The following is a 26,316-nucleotide window of genomic DNA, read 5'->3' as shown; positions in this document are numbered from 1 at the left end:
ACCGCTGTGATTCAAGTCTCAGCTGCTCTGCTCCCTGCTAACGCACCTGAAGAACAAAGGAAGTTGGCCCCAGTGCTTGACCCTCTGCCAACCACAATGGAGACCTGGGTGGAGTTCCAGGCTCCCAGCTTCAGCCCTCCCCAATCCTGGCTGCTGTAGCCATTTGGAGAGTGAACCAGTGGATGGAAGCTGGCTATCTGCCCCTCTGACGTCAGTCCTTCCAACTGTTGACACCCCCTGTAAATTCCCATTCAGAGTTGCTCTGAGAGGGTAGTCGAACCACCAGGAACTGCAACGCAACCTTGTGGCCAATGCTGTGTTCCTTTCTGGACATCCCTTCCAGGGCTGACATCCTACCAGGATGAGGCAGGACTTGGTTTCTTGCTCCAAGGAACTGGATCAGTCCGTGCAGAGACCGACGCGGGGAAGCAGGCTGGGACCCTGGGGGAGGCAGTGAGAGCCTCGTCCGTCCCAGCATCTCCCCAGCTGAATGAGCCCCAAGGGGCCCCAGGGAGGAGCATTGGCATCCAACAGCTCAAGCCCAGCAGCTCCCTGTCCTCTCTCCCTTCCTGCCGGCCTTTGACTCAGCTTTCCTTCAGACCCTCAGCATCTTGCACGCGGTCAAAGAAAATGAAAATACACAACAGACAGCAAATGCATGTCTCTGTCCAGATGTGTCCTGCACTCCCTCTGCAGCTTCCTGCCACTCACTGTCAGTCTTGCCCAGCCAGCTCTGGCACGTGGGGTTGCCTCTGCCTGGCGTGTCAGCCTGCCACAAGGGCGCGAGCACACCTTAACGCCTTCCACGAAGTCATACAGTTGACGCTGCTCAGCCCCGCTCTTCACCCTCTGTTTCCAAGTACAGCCCTGTTCCCACCATCCCTTTCACATCAGTGTCACCATCAGGACTGTCAGTCTCCTGAGGTGGGTGGAGTCTCTTCAGCGACCCGCCCATCAAATACGTATTAATAAGCACCTCTGTATCTGGTCTCAGTTTAAGATCTGAGAATGAGGCCATGGAGAAAGCAGAAACTCTGAAGGAGCTCAGGATCTAAGATGGGAAATGGGACAAAATGCCCCTTCACACAGTCAGGGAGTAGCAGGTGTGATAACAAATAAATCAGTAGTCTCATTCAGAAACACTGGAGCACACATCTGACAGGAGCAAGGGCGGAAAGCCCAGCCAAGGAGAAGGTGAGTTATCCAGGGAAGGCTGGGTGGGACTCAGGCAGGAGATATGCGAGCTGAGGGCCCACTGGAAGGCTCAAGGCCCACCCATCTCTCACCAAGGCATGGGAGGAGCCCCAGGGCTCCTGAGGGGATTTCTGCTGAGCTCATGGCCTAAGAGTGCTGCAGTTCAGCCCAGCAGCTTCCCCTCTGCCTGGAGGAATAACCCCCAGACAGGCTTTCCTGGGCGGCCAAGCTCCCAGCCCCAAGTCTAACGCCAGGGCAGCATCATTCCCAACCACCCCTACCTTGCCTTTCCTGTGAGCCCTGTTTGCCACCACCAGTATACTCTCTTCCATACACTATCCATCCAGGACTTGGGTGTAAAGTGAGTCCCCTGCCTAGTTACTGGATAATCTCAAACTAGGTTGCCTAGCATTCCAGGAGAGGAGGGGAGGGGCGCCCGGAGCACCTGCCTGGGAAAGGATCCTCCCTAAGGATCTTTCATTGTGCTGTCTCATGGGTCTCTTCACCGTTTCTGCTGGCTCAGCAGGAAGATGAGTCAGGTGGAGCTTGGGACCAACATTCTGGAAGCCGAAACAGACGCTCCCACCGTGTGGGGAGTGGGGACAGGGACCACTCCCGGAGTTGGCGGGGCTACTACAGCCAGTCATCATTCACTTTCTCCGTCTCTGAAGGTGCCTCACCTTGACTGAGTTAAGCCTTTCTACAAACTTCCTTTACTCTTTCCCAACAGCAGAAAAAACCACGAGGGAGAAGACAGAAAATGTTGACTTGCATCACATTGGCCGAATTAGCAGACCCCTTCGCACGCCACAGGCGTCCAAAGCGCCGAACCGGGTGCTGCTGCGGGGCTGCACCCCGCAGCAGCTACCAGCGCCCGGACCAATCCCAAGCTCCGCCAACGGACCATCGCCAAGCGCCTAAATCCCCCTCAAACTCACTACAGCCAGGAAGTGCAGGCTGCGTTCCCACAGCCGGGAACGAGGTTCTTCAGACCTTCAACGGGAGCAGGGAAGCAGGGGGCCACCTCACAGCGCCCCTCACTCCAGAGGCGCTGGCATGGGGGTCTCCCCCGGTTCCTCGGCTTCCCCACGCGCCCCTCCATCCCTCCCCTGCCCCGCCAGCCCCCTCTCCCAAGCCCTCACCCGCTTCCTCCGTCACCTGCTCACTAAAGTCTCCACGCTCGGCCAAAACTGCAGCCCGAGTGCGGGACGGCCGTGCTCGCGCGGAGAGCGCCGGCGCTCGGCTGCCCGCCGGTTCCCCGAGGCGCGCACCGCCCTCCACGCGGCCGCCGAGCCGCGTTCCCAGCACCGCCAGCCCCCGGGCCCGCCCTCTCCTCGCCCAAGCCCCACCTCCGGGGCCCGGAGCTTTTTAGCCCTCGGCAGGCGCCGTAGCCGCCATCCAACCGGCCGGGCCAGCCTCGCGCTGGGCGGCCGGCCGGGAGCGCGCATCGCGGCGCAGCGGGCCCGCGGGTGGGCGGGCCTGGCTCTGCCCAAGCCTCGCCTCTGGCCTCTGCAGTCAGAGCCCCCGGGGTGGGCACGGCGTCGCGGCTGGGTGTCCAGTGTGCCGCAGTGGCCCCCAGCCGAAGGCCTCCTGGGTGCTGGCGGCTGGCGGAGCTGCACCCGGCTCCAGAGCCCTTGCTGCGGGCGGCGTCTGGGCGCGCTCCACCTGCTCCCGCGCTCCCGCCGGCCTCCGCAGCCTCCGCCCGCACGCCGTCCCCCTCCACCCCCGGCTCCGCCCCGCCGCAGCGCCCCGCGTCCGCTGAACCTGCCGAGGCCCCGGGCGCCCGCACAGCAGCCGCTCGCTTTCCCAAGCATGTCGGCGCTCGAGTGGTACGCGCACAAGGCTCTGGGCGATGGCATTTTCTGGATCCAAGAACGCTTCTACGAGTCCGGCAACCGCGCCAACATCTGGCTCGTGCGCGGCTCCGAGCAGGACGTGGTGATCGACACGGGCCTGGGGCTGCGCAGCCTGCCGGAGTACCTGTACTCCTCCGGCCTCCTCCAGGACCGCGGCGCCAAGAAGGAGGAGGAGGACGCGGCCGGCCGGCCCCTGCTGGCCGTGGCCACCCACGTGCACTTCGATCACTCGGGCGGCCTCTACCAGTTCGACCGAGTGGCCGTGCACCACGCCGAGGCCGAGGCGCTGGCCCGCGGGGACAACTTTGAGACCGTGACCTGGCTCTCCGACAGCGAGGTGGTGCGGGCGCCCAGCCCCGGCTGGAGGGCCAGGCAGTTCCGCGTGCCGGCGGTGCAGCCCACCCTCATCCTGCAGGATGGTAATGGGTCCTCCGCAACGCGGGCGCGCACGCGAGGGTGTATTCCCGCGAGGGTGGGGATGCGGTGGTAGACCACCCGTGGTGCCACGGCGAGAAGGCGGTTGGACCAGACTGGGCCAAAGCCCTCCCCAGCACCCCCAGCCCCCCGCGAGCGCAGCCGGTCCCACTCCCTGGGCAGTGCCCCGCGCCTGTTGCTGCGGGGGCTTCGGGGATGCTCAACCCGGCCTGTGGTTCCCAGGCACTTGGATAGCGGAGTGGACCAGACTCTTAGGAAGGTCGCCTCCCGGGAAGGGCACGTCGAGGTGCTTTGGAGAGGCACTATGGCCGCCGCAGGGCCGAAGCCCTTTCCACCTGTAGGCTTAGCATGCAGTCCAAACCGAGAGTCCAGGCTGCTCCCGTACGGGCTAAGTGGGGTTTACGTTCCTGCTGTTGCCTAGGGAGAGAAAAAGCTTGATAGTGAAGGGAGGCGAGCGAAATGCTTGAAGCTCTCCGATGATGAAGGAAAAAGCTGGTCAGCTTGGAAAGGGGACACAGGGGGACAGGGAAGGTGACTTTCGGTGCAGGTGAACTGTGTTGTGGCTGATGCAGAGACCGCCCCGGGCCCCCCGCTCGTGTGCTCCAAGAGGCAAGAAAGAAATCAAACTAAGCCCTGACAGATATTCCCTCCCCAGGCTGGTATTTAAATAATCAGGCTGATTAGCCGTAGCAGAGATATCTGGTGTTATTAATGTCCTGCTTGGTCTGATTACATTTTGTCCTCCATGCGTTTGCAGTGGGCTCACTGACCTCCAATGAAACGCTTTGCTCAGGGTCGGCTGAGCGAGGTCATGATTTAAAGAACTGGGTTTTGGACCCAGTTAATCAAAGCGTGCAACTCCCATGTAAATCAGCCCCCATGATCACATGATGCAACATGTCAGAGCTTTTTTCTATCAGTCTGGTTAGGTAAATGCCATCACCAGGTGCAAAGATCGAGTGGCTGCCCAACAGCGCGGGGCTGGCTGCGTGGCCACGCAGAATGGCTGAGAGTGGAGCAACTTGTAGACATCAGTTATCCTACACGTGAGGTTAAGATGTTACAAGATTTGGTATGTTATCACTCAGTGCATCTCTTAGATAAACTTAAGACCTAAGTTGTTTTTTTTTTTTTTTTTTAAGATCAATTTAATTTTATTTGAAAGACAGAGTTGAGGAGAAGAACGCCAGGGGGAGAGAGATCTTTATCTCTTGGTTCACTCACCTAATAGCCACCACAGCCCAAGCTGAGCTAGTCCAAAGGCAGGAACTGCTTCCAGGTCTTCCACGCGGGGCGGGGGCCCATGGACTGGGCCAGCTTCTGCTGCTTTCCATTAGCAGGGAATGGGATCAGAAGCAGAACAGCCAGGACCCAGACCAAATGGAATGCTGGCACTGCGGGTGGAGACCCAACCTACTGTCAACAGCACTGGGCTGTAACCTGAAGGTTGATAAGAACTGCTCACTTTAGAGGGGATTCTGCCATTTCCTGACAGTTTGAAATGAGACAAAAGCAGACTGACACTGGATCTATTTTGTCTTTCTGGATACAGTTGGTACTTTTAAAATTAAGATTCCCGTGCAGTCAGTGAATAGTTAGACCAAATTAAAAACAACTCTAGACATTAATGTGATGAAGCATTTAAGTTATTCTAAGAGAATAATTTACTCTTAATTCTGTGAGAGCCACGGGAGGGGTCACCATTGGATTCTCCGAAGGTGGAGAGTCCACCTTAATAGCAGAAACGCAGCAGTTTTTAGCTGTAGAGGGCCTGCAGGCTGCCTGGAGCCGTCATGAACCTTGGATGGTGTGACCAGGGAGCTGGACGCTTACCAAAGACCTGGAGCCTGAGAGCTGCGCTGTCACAATCAGTTTTTCTTTTTTTTCCACTGGGAATGAGCTGCCTCACTCTCCCAGGTGGCATCTAATTTCCTGGCTTCTCAGGAATGTTAATTTCCTGTCTCTTCCCATTGCTGAGGTCTGCTCACTTGCTATTAAGGCAGTCCAGGTGCCTAGAAGGAGATATAAAGTAGTTATATTAAAGTCGCACGCCAACACTGTGGTCTTCCTGACTTTGCTTTCAACACAGGGGAGCTGCAACCCGGTGCACGTCATGGGGCGGGCCAGCGATCCCTTCATGTAGAAGTCTAGGCCAGTGCACTTGACGTCTCTAACCCAGAAGCTGGCTTGTAAGAAGAAGGGACGGGAGAGGAGAGGACAGCCGGGTCATTAGTTCAATGGTGATAGTATCTTCACACCAGAAGACAGTAGCAGGCCATGAGTTATACAGAGCAGACACATGCGTTACGGTTATTCATAATATCCACGTCGCACAGATTCTGGCAGTCTCGTCCCTATCATATACGTTTTGTCCAGAGCCACCAAGAGACCTCGAACGAGTGGGTTTGGGTGGACCTCAGCGGGTTAGGGAGCAAGGGCAGCCCATTGAGCAGGCCTGCAGCTTGGCCCCCCTTCCCTGAACCCCACCTCTGCTGCAAGCAACTGTTCTTGGTTTGCTTTAAATGAGAGTCCATGCTGCCTGGTGGACTGAATGTGGGACGCTGTGGGATGTTACAAAGGAGGTGTGGCAGCTGAATGAGGAGCTTGATGCTACGCCCGTGGTGGGAAGTCAGGAGCCACTTCACATCCTGGACGTAAAGGCCTCAGCAGTCATCAGTAGTAGTCAGAGGATGACCCGAGTCCTGGGGACCCTGTACCCACGTGAGAGATAGGGAAGGAACCCCCGGCTTTCAGCTTCAGCGGAGCTCAGCTCCAGCCATTGCGGCCAGCCGACCCTCTCACTCCCTCCTCACTGTGAAATCTGTCTTTCTAATAAAAAGTCAATCTTTTAAAAAAAAAGCAACCGGAAAATGGTTTAGTCAGGTTGGCTGACGAGTTTTTCTGTATTCTCACTGATTTTCTGAACACCTGTTTTGTGAATTACTCAGAGAAGGATATGGAAGTCTTCAGATGTAACTACTGAATTGCTTATTTTTACTTCTGTGAATTTTTGTTTCATGGAATTTTTGGCCTCTATGTTAAGGTGCATAGGCATTTATTATTTTTGGGTTTTTTTTTTAATGGCTCATAAATTTAGAGCCTCATACTTTTTCTCTGATAATATTCCTTATGTAGAAATCTGTTTTATTATATTAGTACAACCACGTAGTTCCTTTAATGTTAATATAGTATAAACATTTAAAAAATTTTATCTTTGAACTTACAGTTTCTGTCTTATAGATTGCTTATATCTGGATATTTTGTCCAGCCTGATGATCTCTGCTGTTAATCACAGCGTTCAGTTATTGATATAGTTGGATTTATGTCTGAGGTTTTGTTAATTTTTTGAAAGTCCCTCTATTACTCCTTTATTGATTTGGCCTTATGTTTAGTAATTCCTAAGTAACATATCATTTTTATTCCTCTGCTAACTTTTTGTTTTTTGTTGTTTTTTTTTTTTTTTATATTGTTCACATACTTGAGAGGGATGCATGCCCATTTGGGCCTCTGATTAGGCCAGGTATGGAGGAGGGTGGATGGGACATATGATTCAGTTCTTTCATTTTAATTCTCCTGGCTTGCTGGAGGGGAGAAGCCCACTCCTTGCTGTGCAGCTACATCAGCACGGAGAGATGGGGGTTGATGACTCCGCAGTGTGGGAAGAACGTCCCGAGGGCGTCATTTGGGTGATTTGGATAGTGCTGAGATATTACCAGCTTCATTGCACCAGGGTTGGGAAGATCTTTGCAAAGTCTGTTGCCTGACCAAGTCCATCTTGGTGTATCCGCAGACCCAGGAACATGTTGCAAAGCTTGGCCAGGAAAATTGCCCAGCCTGTTCTGCTGTCCATCCTTTAATGAGGCAGTTGATGTGCCCTGCTGGTCCAGATGAGCTGTTATGTCCCCCATGTGTATTTGCAGCGTGCTGTCCACCACACAGGCATCAGCAAAGCAGCAAGTTAGCCTGTCACTGTGGATTCTAGCAGAAGACACGAGGCTCCTGGGTTAGACAAGGGCTGGTTCATTGCTTTGCACATAGTATTAGGCAGAGCAGTGGTGCTGGTGCTGGTTCCTCAAGGCCTCAGTCCTACAGGGGAACTTGACAAGGGGAACGGTTTAATAAAGCTCACTAGAGCAGAATTCAGAATACTGCTACGGGGGATGTCCTAAAACATAAATATGCCGTATCATTCATATCCACTACGTGTTAGTCCATTGAAGGTTCTCAGATGTCTCACAGATAGTAAAGTTGCTTTATTTTTTTTGGACACAAGAATTTCCAAAATCGTTTGAGCCCGGGATGGTCATTGATTTAGTCATACTAACGTCTGTCCACATTCCTACTCGGACAAGCACTGCTCTAGTAAACAGCAGGAGTGGAGCACACTTGGCTTACTGTTAACTTGTTAAGGAGTACAGTATTTACAAAACGAAGCCAAAATAAGTATCATCTTTCCCAATTTATTTGAAACCATTTACTATTACTTCATTCTTTATTCTTTTATGTCGTATTTATATATTTAAAAGGCAGAGTTGCAGAGTAGGGAGAGACATCTTCCGCCTGCCTGTGCACTCTCCAAACGGACCCAGTGGCCAAGGCGATGAGCCGGGGACTCCATCCCAGTCTTGCACCAGCGCTCGCACGGGCCGCCGGTGGGGCACCACAGTCCAGCTCCTATCTGGTTGGGGTCAGGTGTACACCATGTTTACCTGCAAACCCTGCTTGCGTTCACAGGAGACGTGATCAACCTTGGCGACCGACAGCTCACTGTCATGCACATGCCCGGCCACTCCAGGGGAAGTATCTGCCTCCATGACAGAGACCGGAAGATCCTCTTCAGCGGAGATGTGGTGTACGACGGCTCGCTGATCGACTGGCTTCCGTACAGCAGGATCAGCGACTACGTTGGGACCTGCGAGCGCCTGGTAGAATTAGTGGACAGAGGTCTGGTAGAGAAAGTGCTGCCCGGGCACTTCAATACCTTCGGTGCAGAAAGGCTTTTTCGGTTGGCCTCCAACTACATTTCGAAAGCTGGGTTGTGTCACAAAGTGTCTACTTTTGCCATGCGATCTCTTGCAAGTTTAGCCCTGCGTGTCACGAATTCCAGGACCTCGTCCTAGTATCCATCCCGATCATCTGTTTTGATTAACTTCATAAATGAATCCAACTCATTTTGTGCCCTTTGAGATGGTTAATAGTGAGCATTCCAACAAGTGCTTTTAAACCACCATAGTATGTTACAGGAGAGAAAAAAAAAATAAGATTAAGAATGAATAAGCCAAAAATGGAAATTTTAATTATTTTTTTCTTTTTTCAAGGTAAGAAGTCACTTAAGTAAACTTACCATTTGCCAAGTCTGTCACCTTAAGTATTTACTTCAGAACTGACACAGAAGCGTATGCGGAATCAAGGAGGCAGTTTTCAGCCAGAGAAAGAACTGCCCTCGGGTCCTTCTGTCCTGGGTCATCCTGGGGGTCGGGGCACGGGGGGAGGCATGTAAATTCTTACGTCGACACTCCAAATTTAATGCGGTCAGTGTGCGATTCAAACACAAAGGTTCTTAGGTTCAAAGGAGTCAGAACTCAGCACAAACACATAAACTCACATTTAGACAATGTCAGCTAGCAAATTACATTTTTTTGATCCTGAACTTTTTATGCTACTTTCTATTTATTTATTTATTCATTTATTTATTTATTCTTTACATAATTATAGCATTTGTTACATGTGTAATTAACTTATGAAAAGTCAATGAATCTTGTTTTATTGCAAAGCTTTAAATATAGAGTGCTTACAGTAAAAAGTTCATATATATTGTTGTTATTATGTAAGTAATATTTTCGGTCATACAAATGAAACTTAAATGTCTGTAATCTAACTAAAAATTTTCAGATTTCTCAAAAGGACACTGTCAGGCAAATTTGAAAATATAGACACAAAGTAATTTGTATTCTATCCTATTTTAATATGAACAACTTTTTTCTTGTTATAGAGCACGTTGAGCATGGTGTCATGTTTTACAGTATCTAACCAGCCTGGAGAACTCCAGCATCTTAATGTAAACCATCCTTTTACCTCAGGATCAGCACATAGAGGGTTTGCATCAGACACTGATGCAGAGTACTGCTTTCTACCCTGAGTCACAGCACTTACTCCTGTTTGCTATTCTTCGTCGTGAATGAAAAGGAATCCACTTTCATGAAGTCCTGGCAAAGGGATGGTGCTCTCAATAATATTTTATTAGAATATTTTATGAAGATTTTCAAAGCAGTTTTTTTTTCCCACTTTTTTTTTTTCCAGAACTATTAACATGTTTAGAATCAGACATGAGTTTGCAAATCAGATTTTGCAATTTTGGTTTCTGAAAAATTATGCAATCTTCTTTGAAGGGTTCCCCGCAGATATCCAGGTTCTTGAGTTATTTTGTCCACTCAGTAGCTCTCACTGCCGCCTCCATGCCCCATCCACATGGCCCCGTCCCCACATGAACAGCACTGTGCTAAACGCTGTGCAAGCCCAGGAAGCCAGAGATGGCGTGGTAGCTGGAAGATGAAGGCCCCCAGAGCGGGCTGGAGTTGACATACAGTTTTACCTGAGCACAAGGCACACGAACGGAGGCAAGGGAGGTTTAGTTAGGGGAAGTTTCCAGACAGGAAGGCTCTTTTCCATCAGGTTTTAGGAGGAGGATTTGTTGGCGGGTCAGGGTAGGAAACAAAAAGATCCAAAAATAGACGCACAGACCTGCCTAAAGTAGTTTGTTCCTTCTGACTGTATGTGTTCCTAGCTTTCAGGAATCTACCACCCGTTTAGAGTGAGTGAGAAGAGTTTGTGACTGAGTCAGCATGCTCACAGGTGAGCTGACCTGCCACGTGCTGCCCAAAGAACCTTGGCCTAGAGCAGAGCCCGTGATGGGTTCCGATGTGGAGCGTCACGATAGTTACGGTCATTCAAGGCAGCAGGCTGTTTGCAAGGACAGCACATCAAGAATATGGGTTTGGTTCAGGGCAACTACAATCACATATTGAGCCTTAAATATAGCCATTATTTTTATATCAATAGCACAAAAGAAAACCAAAAGTCCTTAACCATATACCATTTTATCACATTTTTCAGCTTTTTCTTAAATCAGTGTAGACTAGGCATTGAGTTTTATTGCAAAAATATGAAATCCTGAGGAGTTTTCTTATTTATCCAAAGTGTACCTTTTTCATAACAGATTGAGAATTATTTTTTGATTTCCCAATTTGATCTCAGTTTTTCAAGTCACAGTACAGCATAAGAGTATGATATTTTGCTATTGCTTCAGTACACACACATTGGGGAACAGAAGTCATTCATTTTGTGTCCATACTGTGCATTTTAAATGTGCGATATTGAATCCTGGTCCTACTGCCAAGAGGTAATTGACCAGCCTCATACAGCACAATTTTTGACCTAGCTGGTAGATGGACACAGCCTGTCAGCCCTCAAACTCTGTTCTTTCTATTGTACCTGCACAATAACATAGAATTGGCAAAGCTTGTTTTTACTTTCTAAGATGCCATATGTGCCAAGAATAAATCAAACGGTGTTAAAGCATGATAACATATTTTTCAAGACCTTTTGAAATACATACTTTCATCCTGACAGTGACCCTTATAATTTATGACTTTTGATTACTAGAATGTAAGTATAATCCAACATTGTCACAGTGTAAGACATCTTCAGATAAATCCTTTATTCCTATTGTTAATGATCAGCCTTTGAAAACGTGTTTTCCTTACACAGTGTCTCCTTTTAACCGGGAAGCTCAAAGAAAAACCTTGTGTGGTAGCCCATCATAGCCCAATAACCGGTTCTGTGTATCTGGCCCGAGGTGATTAGTAACATGACACACGTCATGCTTGTGCCATTTCCAGATAAGTGTAAGCAAACGTTTGTGTAATAAATATATTGAAGTGGACATTTGCTTTCCATGTGTAATTGGTATCTTTTATAATATTGCAAGCGTTCAATTTCTTGCAAGGATATTTTCTGTGCCGTTTTGAAAAATCTTATGAGAAATAAAGTGTTCCAGAGACTAGAGAATCCAGAGATAGAAAACTCATCTAGATCTTCAGTCTGTGATAAACTTGGCATTTTAAATCAGTGAATAAAGGTTGGATTAATCAGTGAGCATTAGAATTGCTGATGTGAAAGGGAAAAGCTCCTGCTGGCCAAAAAGTTTCCAAACGAGAATGTGACATCAGAGCTAAATGTGTGGTGGAAGGAAATTTAATTCATGTATCACTTAGGATGGGCGCATTACTGCAAAATGTTCAGTGTCTTCAGATTTAGATGCCATGAAGAAAGTTACAGAGATAAAGCTGAGGAAATGTGCAGAACTCGTCTAGCAGGAGACATTAAATATAAAGGATGCCTCTTAGTAAGAGAGAGATGAAACTAAGGCAGGACCAGCTTTTCCTCCTCTCAGATTCAACTGATGGAAGGCATTGACAAGCTTAAAAAAAAAGCATATGAATCTTATTTGATGCTAATAAAAGAATTGTAGAGCCATATAAACAGCCTAAAGAGCCTTTACACCATTTCGACAAAGAATGATACATTGTGGAGATTTTTGAACGAGGAGAAAGAGGTTTTAGCCATGGGTGTGTAATTGTGGGACAGGGACAAGGAACTAGATAAGAGAGACCTACAGAAGGGTTACTGTGGTTTGTAGGCTTTGTGCACATTCCTGTCAGTCTTGATTCCCAATTTCAGTGATAAAAATGTCCTCTTTCTGGTATTGGTTGATTAGTGCCTTTTTCATGAGAAATTTTGCATCCAGCGTTTGGGTTAGAAAGGCATTGTGCACTGCCGGTGTCCTGTAACAGTCTCCGTTCCAGGCCCAGCTCCTGCCCTTGTAGTCCAACTCCTTGCCAGTGTGCTTGGAAAAGTAGCAGAAGAACCAAGCGCTTGGGCCTCCTACCATGTGGCAGACCCAGATGAAGCTCCTGGCTCCTGGCTTCAGTGTGGCCTTGCCCTGGCTGTTAGGGCCGTCTGGGAAGTGAACCACCAGATATAAGCTCACTCACTCTCTTTTTCCCTTTTTTTTTTTTAACATTTATTTTATTTTTATTGGAAAGTAAGATATACAGACAGGAGGAGAGATAGAAAGATCTTCCATCCGATGATTCACTCCTGAATCATAGCACAACAGCCAGTGCTATGCCAATCCAACGCTAAGAGCCAGGAACTTCCTCCAGGTCTCCCACACGGGTGCAGGGTCCCAAGGCTCTGGGCTGTTCTTGACTGCTTTCTCAGGCCACAAGCAGGGAGCTGGATGGGAAGTGGAGCTGCTGGGATTAGAACCGGTGTCCATATGGGATCCCGGCGCGTTCAAGGCGAGGACTTTAGCTGGTAGGTCACTGGGCCCTCTCTTTCCCATTTCTATGAACTCTGTCCTTCAAATAAATAAATGAATTTTTAGCTGAAAGCCCCTATTTCTCAGTAAAGTCATAGTCATATGGACATCATCTTTTTAGAAAAATATTTTTATTGGAAAGGCAGATTTACAGAGAGAAGGAGAGACAGATCTTCTGTCTGCTGATTCACTCCCCAAGTGGCCTCAATAGCCAGAGCTGAGCTGATCCAGAAACAGGCAGCCTTCTCCAGGTCTCCCACACGGGTGCAGGGTCCCAAGGCTTTGGGTTGTCCTCGACTGCTTTCCCAGGCCACAAGCAGGGAGCTGGATGGGAAGTGGAGCAGCCAGGACACAAAAAGCACCCATATGGGATCCTGGTGCTTGAAGGGGAAAATTAGACAATTGAGCCATTACACTGGGCCCAGGACTTCAACCTTTTTTAAAAACCATAACAGAAGAGATTTCATTGTGCTTGGAATGGCGAGACTGACAGCAGTTGAGAACTGTTGAACTATTGAAACCCCTTGAGCAGCGCCCTCGGAGCGTGCTCCATGTCAGGGACCCTGGGATGGGTGGGAGGCTGGATGGGGCTCCTTTATCTCCCCACAGACATATCACTGAATGTGTAAACCTGAATGGGACAGAGAGCGGTGCTAGGACACGGGACATGGAGATGGCAGTGTGGGCAGAGGGGCTGTAGCGTCTCCATGTGGTGTGTGGACTGTCCCCTGTGGGGTCATCCCCGGCCTAACGGTTATCTGCTCTCAAAATTCTCCTCCCACCTCTGGCTTGAGGCTTTGTTTTTGTTTTGCTTTGTTTTTTTATTGCAAAGTCAGATGTACAGAGAGGAGGAGGGATAGAGAGGAAGATCTATCTGATGATTCAATCCCCTAGTGACTGCAATTGCCGGTGCTGCACTGATCTGATGCCAGAGCCAGGAGCTTCCTCCAGGTCTCCCACACGGGTGCAGGGTCCCAAGGCTCTGGGCTGTCCTCAACTGCTTTTCCAGACCACAAGCAGGGAGCTGGATGGGAAGTGGAGCTGCCGGGATTAGAACTGGTGCCCATATGGGATCTCGACATGTTCAAGGTGAGGACTTTTGCCGCTGGGCCCTGAGGTTTTGAATTTAGAATGAGGAAAAAGGCGTCGTGGAGATGGTGAAATTGGGTGTGAAAGGAAAACCAACACTGAGGGAACAATCGCAGACAGACTCCCGAGCCGTGGTTCCAGGAAGTCCCCTCAAGTCTGGGATCTGAGAAATCCCTGGGCTCCAGAGACACCCCAGAACTACTCCGGCTGCCTGAGGACATGCACTTCCCAGAACCCAAATACAATTGGACCAGATTTTTTTCTGCTGTGGTTTTTACCCCTTAGAATTGAGGAATAATGATTTTTGCAGCTGATAGGAAATCTTTCAAAAATATAAACTGAATTAGTTGTCTAGTTGATGCACAAAGAAACCAAGACACTGCCACCTAGTGGCTTAGTTTAAGAAATTCAGTAAAGCACTAAACCATTTTTTTTTCTCAGGAAATTTTACATTCATATTTTCATGTGGCCCTGAATATAAAAATATTTGTTTTAAGGAAACGATTATTAATATATGTTTTAAAATTAACACTTCAAACTTGGTCACTCATCTTTTTCTTTTTGGGCTATAATCCCTATTTATTAAACTCAGTAGGATATGAATTAGAATACACCAAAACCTCTTCGTAATTGAAAAAAATATTAATAAAAGATGTTTCACTGAAGAAATTTTCACATATAAAATAGTCTAAACTCAATAATAAAATTAAATTAATGATCAAATTAAGTTTATAACAAATTTTCAAAAGGAATGATATAAAATAAAATTTTATATTACGTATAGTTAGAAAGCAGTGTTTTCTGAAGCAGTCTAAAGCTATAATTCTTTATTTTTATTAAATAGCTCCATCATAGAAAACTAGCTGCAAATATTTCATTAAGCAAATATTATTACATCATTAACTTTTAATGTAAAATAAGAAAGATAGTTCTATAGAACTCTTCAATTCGGGAAGTTTTGAAGCCTGCTCTTCTTGAAAAATATTTAGTTGTTGGAGAGGCAGAATTATAGAGAGAGATACAGAGAGAAAGAGAGAATTATCTTTATCTTCATCTGCTGGTTCAGTCCTCAGGATGGCCACGGCAGCCAGGTGGAAGCCAGGAACTTAGACCATTCATAACTTACGTTGAACCAACTTCCTGTGCGTTCGCAGGGAGCTGGACCACAAGTCGAGCACCTGGGATTCAAACAGGTGCTCCCACATGAAATGCCAGCATCACAGGGGCAGCTCAGGAAAGGCATGGCTATTACAGCAGATGTTCTTCACGGCTGTAACATTGTGTGGGACTGTGTAAAACAGCGTCGCTCTGTTCTACACCCCACCTGGAATATTTCAGATGACCCAGGTGCTATCAAGAAGAAATGAAATGTTTGCTTGCAGTTGACTCCGTTTTTAAAACAGATGCTGTGCTATGCTTTTGAGAAGGGGAGAGTTGAAATGGAACTTAGCAGAAGACAACAACCCTTAACCCCCTTGTTCTGAGCAGTCATGACGGACTCCGTCCACGCAGGACAAACACACGCTAACACTGCCTGGGGAGTGCGTGGCCTCTTGTAGGACAGAGAGAGAATTCTGTGGGCAAGGGAAGAACCAGACAAGGGAAGGGGATGTGGGTGTAGTCTGTCTCCATCTTGTAGCCCCTCTGCTGTTGCCAAAGTTCAGGCGACGCCACAAGTCCTCCCCAGGGTTGTGGAGAAACTGAGCAAGCTCAAGGTCGAGGATAAGGTTTGGGGTGTCATCTGCTAGGAAGCGATGACGCTGGATGAGCAGGAAGGACTCTGGGTGGGCACGCACAGCCAGAGCTGGACGTCACACCGCCAGTGCCTTCGCTGCCAATGCCAAGCACACCGTGTACGTGTTATCTCCCAAGGAGGAAGAGAAACACAGACGATGGCTTCTGCGTAGGTCCAGGAAGTCACGAGACCCGTGATTCGAGGCAAAATAAAAGGGGTTTTCTAAAAGCTCGTGGAAAATGAAGATTCTGAGGAAAAAAGCTACAAGGCTTCCAAGATGTTTCTGCACCAAAGCTAAGCTTACGTTTCACCTTACCTTGAATTTTGTAAAGTGTCCTTATGATGCTGTTAAGCATCAGCCTCTATTCGCTCGGCGTGCTGACAACTTTCTTTGAAGTCACAGCACAATTATTTATGTCAAGCAAACAACATCTGAAAGTGCATTTTTACCATTTAGTGTCACATTTCTGTCTCTATCTTTGACATGCCATGCCATGATTGCAAGGTGGATAAAAATCATTTGTTAATTAGAGGGGTTAAATTCTCCTTTAAGATCCTGTGCAGTGCCTTGACCCTGCCCTCTCAAATAGTAAATTAAGGATTGAAGTTCAGACACTGGGATTTTTTTTACAGTTATATATTTCATGTGTCTGTTTTAAAAACACTGACTTCTATTTATTTGACCAGAGAGAGGGAGAGATAACGGGACCTTTCCTCAGTTCACTCCTCCAAATGGAGCTCCATCCGGGTCTCCTCCCTGGACGGCAGGGATGGGACACCCAGTGGGGACCTGAACCAGCACTCCAGTATGTAACGCCAACGCCCCGGTGGCAGCTTTACCCCACAGTGCCACACAGCAGCCTCAGACACCTGCTGTTTCTGACAAGCTTCCCTGGTCACCTTGTACGTGTGAATCTGAGAGCCGCTCCTCTAAATTTAATTAAGAAAAGCTGTGTGAATAAGTATTTTTTTTTTTTGCGGAAAAGGTTTTAAGGCAATCAAGGGTGAAAAAGTGGGGCAACAGGTCAGGCTTAATAGCCATTTAGCTAGAGGACTGGCAGATCACCAATAAGATTCCCAATTTATAATACCATCTGGATGGAGAATAATTTTTTCATGAGCCTTATTACCACAATGACAACCTGATCAAATCTCTGTGGAAGAGTGGTGATATTCAAAATATAAACACGCTCAGCTATTAGTTCAAACGCTGCTCATTGAGGGCGAGGAGCTAGGCTGGATGGTGGAGCTGGAACAAAGTTCTTCCATTTAGGAAGCTCTTAGCATAATAAAATGACTTCAGAGACTCTGGTGTGGGTAAAAAAAAAAAAAAAATCACCTTGGGTGCTCGTTAAGGCCACAAAAGCTCTGCTGGTTCACTCCTCGGTGACTGCAACGGCCAGAACTCAACCGATCAGAAGTTTCCCTCAGGTCTCCTGTGCAGGTGCAGGGTCCCAAGGCTTTGGGCCATTTTTGACTATTTTCCCAGGCCACAAACAGGGAGCTGGAAGGAAGTAGAGCAGCTGGACCATGATGCTGCACCCATATCAGATCCTGGGGTGTGCAAAGTGAGGACTTCAGCCACTAGGCTACCGCATTGGACCCTTTCCAAAGTGTTTTCAGAAGTCGAAAGCTCATTGTGTCGATATTTCACCTTTCATTAAGTATGGTCATAACAGAACTTAGCGAGTCCCATATTTGAAGGTCAAATATCACTCTTTAGTTGTAGAAAATGACATGATACTGGAATGTACCCTCAACAGCTTTCCTGGTTTCATGGTTAAGAATTTGAAGTGAGGCGTTGTGGTTCGATAGGCTAAGCCGCCATCTGCAGTACACCAATGTTCCAGATGGGTTCTGATTTGTTTCTTGACTGATCCAATCCCAACCAGCTCCCTGCTGATGCACCTGGGAAGGCAAAGGAAGATGGCATTCCTGGAACTCAGTCACACAGGATGGGATTCCAGGCTCCCAGCCTTAGCCCGGTGCAGCCTCAGCTGCTGTGGCTATTCGGAGAGTGAACCAATAGATGGAAGATCTCTCTATATATCAAATAAATAAGTAAATAAATCTACAAGAAAAGAATAATTTGGAGTGAAAATGAGTAAGAAAGAAGAAAACTGCTCTTTGAGACAAGGCAAAGGAACTTCCAGTGTTCAGAAGCAGCTCAGAATATTCTGTCGTTTGCCCTTGGGTAAGCGGCCCCCATCCAGGGCGCCGTGACCGTCGGAAAGCCTACCCCAGTGCTCCACCACCTAGCTGTGCTGCACCCAGACCCGTTACGTCCCATCATCCCGAACGAAGGACACGCTAAAGAAAAACTGAGTAATACACATACCACTTGTGATGATTTTGAAATACACAATGAAATCTTTGCAACATTAAGACCTTGGTTCTTATTGGATTGATTCTAATCACTTTACTTCCCAAGGTCCAGGTTGTCCGCCTTTAAAAGAGCCGTTTCTAAAGGAGGAGATCTGTCAGTCTCTCCTCTTCTTCACGTTTCCGGGGTCCTACCAAGGCCTGAGTTCGAGGTTCATGCACGAAGGGGCCTGAGTTTCAAATGTGCTAGGCCACTTTCTGTTCTTTCCTAAGCTCATGTTTTTTTCTCCCCCTTTGGTTTTCTTTCTACTTGAAATGTTTTTTCTCCTTTTATAAAATTTCCATCCAGCTTTAAAAATTTCTTGTCTTAATGACTGCAGAAATAATCATGTCCTCCTCCCCATCCCGAAGCATTTATTATCACACCGCTCGTTCATATGGCGCTTCGCATTTACGGCACAAGAAAACTCTGCAAGAGACGTTTCAGCAGGCGTAGAGTACGGGATTAATTGCTGCACAAGTGGTTGGGAACAGAGTTCTCAAAGTGTGGTGGACGAATCACAAGGAGTGCCCGGGACTCAACTGCCTTCCCTCTCATGGATCAGTCCCGTGGCAGCATGTCACGGCGCTCCGGGCTGAGTGTAATTAGTGTGTAAATGACTTCAAGTGCTTGCGTAGGACATCATGCACAAAATAAAGCCATGCATTTGCAAGGAAACCTCCAGCCGGAGAAGCGCATACCTCCCACCTTGAGGGGGCAGTGGTGCTTCGGCTGTGAAGGGCACAGCACTGGGGTTGCCAGCTTTTTGGTTCTTTGAGAAAATTCAAAAATAGAAAGGCGTTGTTAGCTCTGGTTTATAAATGTTAGCAGCAGAACCAACACTCCGAACACTCTCCGTGGGTTGTCTGTACTGGGAGACAAACGCTTGGCTCTGGCTATCTCTTCCTCAGCCTGTTGCTTTCTCAGCCATGGTTTTCCCCTGCAATCACCTCCCTAAAAGGGATGCTGTCCAAGCTTTGAGGCCGCAGGTGTCTGCCTTTGAGGCTTCAGGGTTTACCTTATGATCGTAGTGTTTTTATACTCATCATTACCAACCTAAGGTATTAGCTGTGTGTAACCTGTGGCTGCCAAAACACCATAAAACACATCAGCACAGGCTGCTACAATAATATGTATATCTTTTGTAGCATTGAGAAAACAAATTAATTTTTGCCTAATATAAATGATAACAATTTTTTCAAGGTAACGATCAAATGCAGATTTTAAAAATTGCATAACTCATTTGTCCTTCACTTTTTTTAAGGGTTTATTTTTTATGATGTTTACATAGTTCAGAAGGATGCACGCCCATGTGGACCACTGATTAGGGTGGGAAGGGTCAAAGATCATGGAAAAGTGGATGAGACCCTTATTTCCAGTTTCCAGTTTTCTTTTTCTTCTTCCTGTCTCTGGGGGAAGGAGGGACAGAAGGGGCGAAGCCGCACCCAGCATCCTAACTGCATCAGTATCCAGGGATGGGGAACGGCCACTTGATGTCATCCCAGGGTCCCTGATGTGGAGGATTTTCTAAGGGTTCTGCTCAAGTGATTTCAAGAGTTCTGAAATGCTGTTGATTTTTTGCTCCAAGGATGACGAAACCCTTCCAATGTCCTCTGGCTGACATAGTCCACCTTAGAATCTCCATTCGCCCAGATACTTGCTGTCATCGCTTGCTTGGGAGAATTGTCCAATTTGTTCTGCCCTCTATTTCCTGCTGTGGTCCTAGATGTCCTCTGCAGGCCCCAGTGGACTGTAGTTTCCCTATGTTTTTAAATGCTCCCACAGACTAGCCAACTAAAGCCAAATCCTTAGCAAATCCTCTTAGGCCTCTTCCTGAGGCATCATGCATATTAAGTTCTCCAAGCTGTGAATCCGGCTGCCCAAAATAATAAACTCAACTTTTTCAACTGCTAATGTGCTAGTGGTTTTTGTCTAAAAGAAATAACTACAACCCTTTTTCACTATTGTTAGTTTGAAATCAAATGATGGCATATTATGTATTCTGGCATATGCTTCCTTTTTAATCTCATTTGGTGAAACATTCTAAACATATGCCATATTAGTACACACTCACTTGTCTGCCTACTTTTAACAGGTGCATAATAATTTCATGGTATGAATGTAAATGAATATATTTAACCTGCTTTCTGTTCATGGGTGTTTTAGTATTTTTTCAATATTTTTCTCTTATAAGCTGCAAAAGAGAATTTTGTACAAGTGAAAGTATTTCTGGAGAATAATTTCTGAGAAGAACAAACACTGGCTCAAAGGGTCTAAATTTTGATGCATTTAAACCATTTTCCCAAAAAGTTATCCCCAACTACTTAGCCTGCAACAATGCTTAAGGAAATACTGTTGTGCTATCTTTTCCAAAGGGAATTTGTATTACAAACCTTAGATCTTTGCAAATCTATATCTCATTGTAGTTTGAACATTTATCTTATTTTTAGGAAATGTGAACCGGTCATGTGTGAGACGTTATTTGTGGATCTTTCTATGAGAGCTGTCTTCTCAGACAGTTATAATAGAGAAACATAGGCTGACAGTATATAATGCATGATATATTAAACAATATGTCACCTGTGTCTTCTCCCTTTACACAGTATCTTGTGGCCGATTGATAAGCTTATGTGTAGGGTTTCTTACACGGTTGGCAACACATGGATGCATTTTCTCACTCTATCTTCTGCGAACCACTACTATGACTTTTGGTTTTCTTTATCTGCGTTCACAATATTTATTTTAAATACTCAGACATTGACTGGTTTTTAGCTGAAATGCATATTTTCTCAGCCCTTTCTCTTCTAGTTGCCACTTCACAGGTTCCCCTTTTCAGCAAATATAATTTTCTCCTTTTAATGATTACCTTTTGTTTGTTTAATAGCCTAATTCTCCCTACAGCTTCCCCTCTCCCTACCTCCCCTTTCCCCTCCCTCCTATCTTCCCTCACATCTCTTCATATTTAAGCTGTTGCCACAGTAATCATTCTATATAATTAGATGTCCCAATTTGGGGAGTAAAGAGAAGAATTTTTCAGAGCATTATGGTTTATTAAACTAAAAGAGCCATCATTTCCCTCCTGTTCTTGATGTTGCCTTGATATTGTATGTAGGCGGTAGCTAAAAATAATCCTATTAATATTCCCCTCTATATTGTATTCACTAGCATGTTTAGTGCCTCATTACTAATGAGAATTCATCAAAAAATAATGCAAGATTCTTTGCTTCACATTGCTGTAATAAGAAAACCATTTGAATTCCAGACAACCTATGAATCTACAAATAGCAAAATCTAAATAAAAACTTTCTTGAAATCCAGGAACTGTAAAACCAGAGAAGTGAGATTATGAAATTTCTTTTTGCTTAGCCAAGAATCACAGAGGCAGACCACTACTAGCTACTAAAATATTATGATTTAGAGAATGCATCTGTGGTTGAATAATTTTGTTTTATACAATGCTCATAGTGAATCTAAAAAATAACCCAAGAGATTTATTATTTAAGTGGAAACCGACCTTTCAATAAGAATTTATAATGGGTGGTGTTGTAGTATAGTGGGTTAAGCTCCCTTGTGCAATACCGGCATCCCATAGGAACACTGTTTTGAGCCCCGGCTGCACCAGTTCTGATTCAGTTGCCTGCTCAGTCACCTGGGAAAGCAGCTACAGATGGTCTAAGTCCTTGGGCCCCTGCCACCAATGGGGGAGATCTGGCTGGAGTTCCAGGCTTCCGGCTTGGACCTGGCCTAGCATTGGCTATTGCAGCCATTTGGGGAGTGAATCAGCAGATAGAATGTCTTCTCTTTGTCTGTCTCTCTAATTCTGTCTTTGAAAACAAGTCTTGAAAAAGTAAGACTGTTTAGGCTCTTTTTCTTTTCTGTTGTAATTTCCAGTGGACTGTTGAGTTTCATTTGATCACCTTTGGAAGCCAGAATATGGATTTTTCTTATAACTAAATGTGAGTAGATCTTTCTTCTCTAGTTTGTGGTACAAGTGATCCATCATTTGGACTTCCTGCTCTTAAGTCCACCCTTCACATCAGTAGGGTCGGGGGCCTAAGGAGCTGTGCCCAGCCACAGCCCACATCCTCCCCTTCTGGCCGGAATGGCAAGGACTTGGAATCACAGGATTCCTTGTTCCCATGGCTCTGCGCCTGCTGCTCTAGGACGTTTCTATTGCAAAGACCGTGCCAAAGAAGAGTACAGTCCTCAGCCAAAGGCAGCCAAGGGTGCCCACAGAGCTTGGATTGGCAGGCGGGAGCCCCACACGTGCGCACTAGAGGCCCTGCACCGTGTTGGGGCAGAGACAGAAGACAAAGAGAAGGCAGGGGGCCCCGCCCCTCACACGTCATCAGGTTTCTTTCACTTGGGGACTCATGGGAACCTGAGAGTTCTTCGCTTCCAAGTTGGACACTGTGAGCTATACTGGCAATGAAGGAGGCCAGTCAGATTTCACTGATGAGTTTTCTAGCTGCCTCTGTAATTTAAAAAGATTTCAAGACACGATGTCTTGCCCCAGCCTTTGTACTGTCCCCTGCCAAAGTTAGCCCAGTGCTTGGAAGTGAGGTTTCTTATCTTCTGCTGTTCCTTATCCTAGGCTGATTCCAGGTTAATTACTATTTTTATGAAACTATCTGAAGGGCATGATCTATAGTAACTCTTGTTGCCATAGGGAAATTAGTATTGACTGATTGCCTTATATGCATACTTTCACTCATTAGCTCATTAAATCTTTATAGCAACCACAGGCATTGATTCCACTAACATCATGATCATCACCTTCCCCATGCTGTCAAGACGAAATGCACCATGCCCAACTCGGGGGTCACCTGCACTCTCACCCGACCCTTGAGCACAGAGCAGAGCGTGCTGCCCGCACTGAGAACATACCTCCATCTACCCACTGAAGGAGCAATCACTCCACCGAGCCGCACAGCCATAGCATAAAGCTAACAAACCATCACAGGAGAGAACCAACAAGTGCTTTCAGAAATGCCTAAAAGTAAAAGAGAAGCAGGAACAAGGGAGACAATATGATTCCCAAAGGAACAGGATGTTTCAATATGAGGATGTGACGATGAAGATACTGAAGAAATGCTAAAAATGAATTCAGAAGCTCAAAAGATGATGAGTGAGAGGCAAATGTACGACACGGATGGAAAATATCCAGGCGCGACTGAGATTTTGAGAAGAAATGACACTAAAATATTAGAAATGAAGAATTCAATATGCCAAACTGAAAAATACACTGGAAAGCCTTAACAACAGACTTGGTGAGAGAGAGGAACAAATCTCTGAGCTAAAATGATGTATCCCATAAAATGATGTATCTTAGAAGTTCCTCAAGGTGTGGAGAGAATGGATCAGGCCTATTCAGTGAAATTATGACTGAAAAAAAAATATCTCTAACATGAGAAAAGATAGGGGGATTCAAGTATTAGAAACACATAGAAATTATAATAAGCATGACCAGAAAATTTTACTGCAAGAACTTTTCATGCTAAAAACTTTCCATGCTAAAAGATAAAAATTCTAAAATCTACATTGGAGAAATGATAGATTATCTTTGGAAGATCTCTAATCAGACTTACAGCTGATTTCTCATTGGAAACCCTAAAGTCTAGAGAGAATGGAAATAATTACTTCCTTATTTCCAATTTGAATTCTTTTTTTTTTTTCTTGCCTAACATCTCTAGTGAGGATTTCCAATACTATATTATTAGTTGTGAAAGTGGACAGCCTTGTCTAACTAGGTCTTAGCGGGAAAGTGTCTAGCCTTTCCCACTGATGCTGACATTTGGTTCTTCATAGATTGCTTTGATTGTGTTGTAGAATGTTCCTTTTATGCCTTTCTTGTTTAGGGTTTTTAGCATGAAGTGGTGTTGGAGTTCATCAAATGCCTTCTCTGCATACATTGAGATGATTATAAGGTTTTTGTTCGTCATTTTGTTGATGTGGTGTTTCACGTTTATTGATTGTGTGTATCAAACTATCCCTGCATGCCAGGGATAGATTCCAGCTGCTTGGGTGAATGAAATGTCTGAAATATTGTTGGATCCTGTTGGCTGATATTTTGTTGAGGATTTTTGCACCTGTGTTCATCAGAGATCTCTGTCTGTGGTTCTCTTTCTCTGTTGTGTTTCTATCTGACTTTGGTATTAAGGTGATGTTGGCTTCACAGAAAGAGTTTGGAAAAGTTTATTGTCTTCGACAATTGCTGTTGGGACAATTGGATATCCACTTGCAGAAGAAACAAGATCCCTATCTTTCACCTTAAATAAAAGTCAGCTCTAAATAAATTAAGGACCTAAATCTGCACCTAGAACTATTAGAGAAAAATAAAGCAAAGCACTCGAAGATATAGGCTTCGATAGATTTCATAGAAAAGTCACCAAAAGTACAGGCAGTCAAAGCCAAAACAAACAAGTGGGACTACAACACACTAAGAAGCTTCTGTTCAGCAAAGGAAATGACCAACAAAGTGCAGAGGCAGCCAACTCAATGGGAATTCCCTTCTCTTCCCTTAACCAAGTATGGTACTGAAAACATTTGAGCTTAACATTTAAACTCTTATTTTCCCAAATTATTTGCGCACACTATCATTCCTCATGAAATGACCATGAGCATCTCACAAAATTCTGGGGTTCCACGGATCAAAGTTGGGACACACTAGTGTTGAAGTATGTGATTCCTCAGGTTAAGGCAAGTACTTTCCACGTCTGTGTTATTGACATACCTTAGAAGGAAAGGGTGAGAAATACTTCCGATGTTGAGATGATCTGCCTAATCTAACACTGGGCTTACTTAATAGATTTATATGTTGAAATAATGATAAATAAGCTATATCTAATTACAATGGACTGCTTCTTCCAGGCAATACCAATTCTGCTAACATCTAGAATGTCTGCATGTACAAACCCAAATGAGTATCACACACAGCCAGCCACTGGGGATACAGTGATGAATGGCAGGCTCTGAGTTGGTCGTGACTGAGCCTGCATTGAGATTTCCAATGACTGTTAAGATGCTGAAGGTTGGGTTAGCTTTAAAATTCACTCTTATGCTTTGAGCTTAGAGTAAATTATGAATCTCACCTGTAAGTCTGAGTGGACTTTGATGCTTTGAATCTAGGGGACAGAACTTCATTGCCCTTTTGACAATGTATAGTCCCTGACCTAGTTCAGTTTTCTACCTTTCTTGAGTTTGTTTTCCTTGAAAAATGACTATTTAATCTTGATAGTAATATATACTGGCAGTATGAAGTTACACATATTAAATAAGTTCCCATGTAAACTCTCAACCTTACTAAGACATTATTACCAAGTCTGTGAATTGCTTTGGCATTGCCACTAAACAGTTTTGTGTGAAATGAGAATATCAACTTAACATTTTCGTTCTGGGGGCTCATGTTGGGGTGTAAACAGTAAATTCACTGCCTGCGATGCTGGCTTCCAAAATGGGTACCTGTTCGCTTTTGATCCAGCTCCCTGCTAATGGCCTGGGAAGAAACCAAGGCAAGATGGCCCAAGTCCTTGAGTCGCTGCCACCACGTGGGAGATCCAGAAGAGGCTCCTGGTTCCTGGCTTCAGTCTGCCCCAGCCCCAGCCCCAGCGGCTATCTGGTTCACTCTCCTAAGCAAAAACAAAAACAAAATCTTCAATATGAAATAAAAATTGTGTGATAATGTAGAAGGACATTAAGAATCTTTGCTATTGTGGGAGACACTAGCCAGTTGAATCTCCCATGAAGGCGCCAGGAGCGATTGATAAGGAGATAGCTGAGCAGGATACATCCTGATTCACAGGTTTAAAGAACCTGCTAGAAGAACTAGCTGTGGTTTGAGGAACTGTACCTTGCAGTTGAGATGTAAATGGCTCAAGCCCCTCCTCCCTAGATGCCCAAGTGCCAACCTTCCTTTAAAAAAGTCCGGTGCTGTTAATAAATTTGGGCTATTGACCACCAGTCAGTAGTCCACACGTGTTATTACTGCCTCCATGCGTCAAATTGTTCGCTGCAGGACAGCGACATGCTAACTGTTTCGAGCATTACCCAATAGAAATTTTATTACCTACAAGCAAAAGCGTTGTAGAGAAGCTCCGAAGGCTTGCCTGCAGGTGAAATACCCCTTGTGAGCCACAGGCGAATGTGCCCGGAAGACAAGGGGCAGGAACCCGTCCTAAGTACTCCCAGGGAAGAAAAGGGCAGAGCAGGGCAGTCTGAGGGCGGAATAACGCCACCACGGACAAGCTGGCCTGTCACTGGGATG

The 26,316-nt window shown here is 46.1% G+C and overlaps 1 protein-coding gene across 1 annotated transcript; it reads left to right on the top strand.

Moving 5' to 3' along the window:
- The first annotated feature begins 2,892 nt into the window (after positions 1-2,892).
- MBLAC2 (metallo-beta-lactamase domain containing 2) lies at positions 2,893-11,079 on the top strand. Its single transcript, XM_040986032.1, has 2 exons — positions 2,893-3,469; positions 8,220-11,079. The coding sequence occupies exons 1-2, from the start codon at positions 3,007-3,009 to the stop codon at positions 8,603-8,605; spliced, it is 849 nt and encodes a 282-aa protein (XP_040841966.1). The 5' UTR covers positions 2,893-3,006; the 3' UTR covers positions 8,606-11,079.
- Positions 11,080-26,316: the final 15,237 nt, after the last annotated feature.

The sequence above is a fragment of the Ochotona curzoniae genome, unplaced genomic scaffold (genome assembly GCF_017591425.1).
Source record: "Ochotona curzoniae isolate NIBS_2020 unplaced genomic scaffold, NIBS_Ocur_1.0 contig_4501, whole genome shotgun sequence".
Lineage (NCBI taxonomy): Eukaryota > Metazoa > Chordata > Mammalia > Lagomorpha > Ochotonidae > Ochotona > Ochotona curzoniae.
The sequence above is the reverse complement of the archived record's forward strand: the minus strand, read 5'-3'. Positions and strand labels throughout refer to the sequence as shown.